The following is a 5000-nucleotide window of genomic DNA, read 5'->3' on the forward strand; positions in this document are numbered from 1 at the left end:
ACCTCGCGTATCACAATGGAACTAGAGTTTTACAATACGTCCCCAGTGCACTAAGGAACGCAGCCTTATTCCGTTACACTGCTGTATTTTACCCTCTCAACTGAAGTCTGTTTTTTTTTTTTTTTAAACCACCAAGTCCGGGATGCCGCATTTCGTGGGGTGAAGGTGCCGAACGCGAGGAAAAGAAGGAGAGAGAAGAGAGCGAAGGACGGGAGAGAAAGAGAGATTCGGAGAGCATGTCTCTTGCAACGCTGTCTCTCTGTGTGCTAACTCTCACCTGGGCAAACCTGTACCAGGTGTGTGCCAACAGGCACGCGGTGCATTGGAACAGCTCCAATATACAGTAAGACCCCTCTCTTCACGTTTCACTACGGCGGCGGTGTGTGTGTATGCTATGTGTATGCGTATTTGTGTGTGTGTGTTTTACTGGTCTCTTAGGTCGTGATACGGTTTTAGGGATGCCCATGTCCATAACCAGTGTTTCTGTCAGATTCATTTACAAAGAAGAGTGTGTGTGTCTGTGTGTGTGTGTGTGTACACACTGATGAGTGTGTTTGTGTGTGCCTGTGCGTATGTTGATGAGTGTGTGTGTGTGTGTATACATAGGACAACTGTATTTGGAAAATGAACCAAAGAGTCCATTTCTAACTAAGCCACACGTTCCGTTTTACACTGATGAATCAATCCACTGTATCACCCCTGGTCTATGTTGGGTTCGTCTACTTGTATGTGAGCACACTACGCCCTCTGCCAAGAGGTCTGGACCTTTATGGCAGAATGCCTGCCCTGCAACCCAGGGTCTCCGGTTCAAGCCCTGGTCTGACTGTTCCTCCTCCATCACTACTTGTCCTGAGACTTGCAGAACGGAACCTTTGGAGTTTCTCAGTTTTCCAGGAGGTATTTTCCATGTCACAGCTCCTCTCTCTATCCCGCTACACACCTCACTGATCACCTCAATGTGTGTATTACCCCTTTACCCAGATACACCTCACACCATCACTCTATCCTCCTGCTCTCTCTTTCTCCCTTCTCTCTGTCTCCATATCCATGCAACTTCTTCGCTCCCCCCATCCTTTACAAATTATCTACATGTTTTCTCTCCTCCACTCCTCTCTTCCTCCACTCCTCTCTTCCTCCATTCCTCTCTTCCTCCACTCTTCTCTTCCTCCACTCTTCTCTTCCTCCACTCCTCTCTTCCTCCACTCTTCTCTTCCTCCACTCCTCTCTTCCTCATTCCTCTCTTCCTCCATTCCTCTCTTCCTCCACTCCTCCCTTCCTCCACTCCTCTCTTCCTCCACTCCTCTCTTCCTCCACTCCTCTCTTCCTCCACTCCTCTCTTCCTCCACTCCTCTCTTCCTCCATTCCTCTCTTCCTCCACTCCTCTCTTCCTCCACTCCTCTCTTCCTCCACTCCTCTCTTCCTCCACTCCTCTCTTCCTCCACTCCTCTCTTCCTCCATTCCTCTCTTCCTCCACTCTTCTCTTCCTCCACTCCTCTCTTCCTCCATTCCTCTCTTCCTCCATTCCTCTCTTCCTCCACTCCTCTCTTCCTCCACTCCTCTCTTCCTCCATTCCTCTCTTCCTCCACTCCTCTCTTCCTCCACTCCTCTCTTCCTCCACTCCTCTCTTCCTCCACTCCTCTCTCCTCCACTCCTCTCTTCCTCCACTCCTCTCTTCCTCCATTCCTCTCTTCCCCCACTCCTCTCTTCCTCCACTCCTCTCTTCCTCCAGTCCTCTCTTCCTCCACTCCTCTCTTCCTCCACTCCTCTCTTCCTCCACTCCTCTCTTCCTCCACTCCTCTCTTCCTCATTCCTCTCTTCCTCCATTCCTCTCTTCCTCCACTCCTCCCTTCCTCCACTCCTCTCTTCCTCCACTCCTCTCTTCCTCCACTCCTCTCTTCCTCCACTCCTCTCTTCCTCCACTCCTCTCTTCCTCCATTCCTCTCTTCCTCCACTCTTCTCTTCCTCCACTCCTCTCTTCCTCCATTCCTCTCTTCCTCCATTCCTCTCTTCCTCCACTCCTCTCTTCCTCCACTCCTCTCTTCCTCCATTCCTCTCTTCCTCCACTCCTCTCTTCCTCCACTCCTCTCTTCCTCCACTCCTCTCTTCCTCCACTCCTCTCTTCCTCCACTCCTCTCTTCCTCCATTCCTCTCTTCCCCCACTCCTCTCTTCCTCCACTCCTCTCTTCCTCCAGTCCTCTCTTCCTCCACTCCTCTCTTCCTCCACTCCTCTCTTCCTCCACTCCTCTCTTCCTCCACTCCTCTCTTCCTCCATTCCTCTCTTCCTCCACTCCTCTCTTCCTCCATTCCTCTCTTCCTCCACTCCTCTCTTCCTCCACTCCTCTCTTCCTCCACTCCTCTCTTCCTCCACTCCTCTCTTCCTCCACTCCTCTCTTCCTCCACTCCTCTCTCCTCCACTCCTCTCTTCCTCCACTCCTCTCTTCCTCCACTCCTCTCTTCCTCCATTCCTCTCTTCCTCCACTCCTCTCTTCCTCCATTCCTCTCTTCCTCCACTCCTCTCTTCCTCCACTCCTCTCTTCCTCCACTCCTCTCTTCCTCCACTCCTCTCTTCCTCCATTCATCTCTTCCTCCACTCCTCTCTTCCTCCATTCCTCTCTTACTCCACTCCTCTCTTCCTCCACTCCTCTCTTCCTCCACTCCTCTCTTCCTCCATTCCTCTCTTCCTCCACTCCTCTCTTCCTCCATTCCTCTCTTCCTCCACTCCTCTCTTCCTCCACTCTTCTCTTCCTCCACTCCTCTCTTCCTCCATTCCTCTCTTCCTCCACTCCTCTCTTCCTCCATTCCTCTCTTCCTCCATTCCTCTCTTCCTCCACTCCTCTCTTCCTCCACTCCTCTCTTCCTCCATCCCTCTCTTCCTCCACTCCTCTCTTCCTCCACTCCTCTCTTCCTCCACTCCTCTCTTCCTCCACTCCTCTCTTCCTCCACTCCTCTCTTCCTCCACTCCTCTCTTCCTCCATTCCTCTCTTCCTCCACTCCTCTCTTCCTCCACTCCTCTCTTCCTCCACTCCTCTCTGTCTGTTCCTCTGGTTGGTCTGTGAGGACCTCTCTGTCTGTTCCTCTCATTGGTCTGTGAGGACCTCTCTGTCTCTGTTCCTCTGGTTGGTCTGTGAGGACCTCTCTGTCTCTGTTCCTCTGGTTGGTCTGTGAGGACCTCTGTCTCTGTTCCTCTGGTTGGTCTGTGAGGACCTCTCTGTCTGTTCCTCTCATTGGTCTGTGAGGACCTCTGTCTCTATTCCTCTCATTGGTCTGTGAGGACCTCTCCGTCTGTTCCTCTCATTGGTCTGTGAGGACCTCTCTGTCTCTGTTCCTCTGGTTGGTCTGTGAGGACCTCTCTGTCTCTGTTCCTCTCATTGGTCTGTGAGGACCTCTCTGTCTCTATTCCTCTCATTGGTCTGTGAGGACCTCTCTGTCTCTATTCCTCTCATTGGTCTGTGAGGACCTCTCTGTCTCTATTCCTCTCATTGGTCTGTGAGGACCTCTCTGTCTCTATTCCTCTCATTGGTCTGTGAGGACCTCTCTGTCTCTGTACCTCTCATTGGTCTGTGAGGACCTCTCTGTCTCTATTCCTCTCATTGGTCTGTGAGGACCTCTCTGTCTCTGTTCCTCTCATTGGTCTGTGAGGACCTCTCCGTCTATTCCTCTCATTGGTCTGTGAGGACCTCTCTGTCTCTATTCCTCTCATTGGTCTGTGAGGACCTCTCCGTCTGTTCCTCTCATTGGTCTGTGAGGACCTCTCTGTCTCTATTCCTCTCATTGGTCTGTGAGGACCTCTCTGTCTCTGTTCCTCTCATTGGTCTGTGAGGACCTCTCCGTCTGTTCCTCTCATTGGTCTGTGAGGACCTCTCTGTCTGTTCCTCTCATTGGTCTGTGAGGACCTCTCTGTCTCTGTTCCTCTCATTGGTCTGTGAGGACCTCTCCGTCTGTACCTCTCATTGGTCTGTGAGGACCTCTCTGTCTCTGTTCCTCTCATTGGTCTGTGAGGACCTCTCTGTCTTCTCTTCTATCTGGTTCAATTAGGAACACTTCTTCACCCTGACCTCATTGTGTTCAAGCTGTGTCACTATTCAATCTCTCTCCCCCTCCCTCGCTCTCGCTCTCTCTCTCTCTCTCTCCCTCTCTCTCTCTCTCTCTCTCGCTCTCTTTCTTTCTCTCTCTCACACTTTCTCTTCGGCCTTTTTCCTGCTCTAGTCCTCAGTTTTTCTTTCGTCTCTCTTTGACATCTGTCTGTTTTTGCCCTCTGTTATCACCTCTCCTCTTCCCCCTCTCCTCTTCCCCCTGTCATCTTCCCTCTCTCATCTTCCCCCTCTCCCCCCTCTCCTCCTCCCCCTCTCCTCTTCCCTCTCTCATTTTCCCCCTCTCCTCTTCCCCTCTCCTCTTCCCCCTCTCATCTTCCCTCTCTCATCTTCCCCCTCTCATCTTCCCCCTCTCATCTTCCCCCTCTCATCTTCCCCCTCTCATTTTCCCTCTCTCATCTTCCCTCTCTCATCTTCCCCCTCTCCTCTTCCCTCTCTCATTTTCCCCTCTCTTCTTCCCCCTCTCATTTTCCCTCTCTCATCTTCCCCCTCTCCTCTTTCCCCTCTCCTCTTCCCTCTCTCATTTTCCCCCTCTCCTCTTCCCCTCTCCTCTTTCCCCTCTCATTTTCCCTCTCTCATCTTCCCCCTCTCATCTTCCCCCTCTCATCTTCCCCCTCTCCCCTTCCCCCTCTCATTTTCCCTCTCTCATCTTCCCTCTCTCATCTTCCCCCTCTCCTCTTCCCTCTCTCATTTTCCCCTCTCTTCTTCCCCCTCTCATTTTCCCTCTCTCATCTTCCCCCTCTCCTCTTTCCCCTCTCCTCTTCCCCCTCTCCTCTTCCCCCTCTCCTCTTCCCCCTCTCATCTTCCCCCTCTCCTCGTCCCCCTCTCATCTTCCCTCTCTCATCTTCCCCCTCTCATTTTCCCCCTCTTCCCTTCCCCCTCTCATCTCCCCTCTCTTCTTCCCCCTCT

General features: G+C 52.3%; 1 protein-coding gene across 1 annotated transcript in view; it reads left to right on the forward strand.

Moving 5' to 3' along the window:
• The window catches only part of efna3b (ephrin-A3b), a 202140-nt gene that overhangs the window by 604 nt on the left and 196536 nt on the right, over positions 1–5000 (forward strand). The window contains exon 1 of the mRNA XM_071396499.1: positions 1–343. This exon is cut by the window's left edge and continues 604 nt beyond it. Coding sequence (XP_071252600.1) covers positions 237–343 — 107 coding nt within the window. The 5' untranslated portion in view covers positions 1–236. The remainder of the gene's footprint in view (positions 344–5000) is intronic.

Source organism: Salvelinus alpinus, chromosome 4 (assembly GCF_045679555.1).
Source record: "Salvelinus alpinus chromosome 4, SLU_Salpinus.1, whole genome shotgun sequence".
Lineage (NCBI taxonomy): Eukaryota > Metazoa > Chordata > Actinopteri > Salmoniformes > Salmonidae > Salvelinus > Salvelinus alpinus.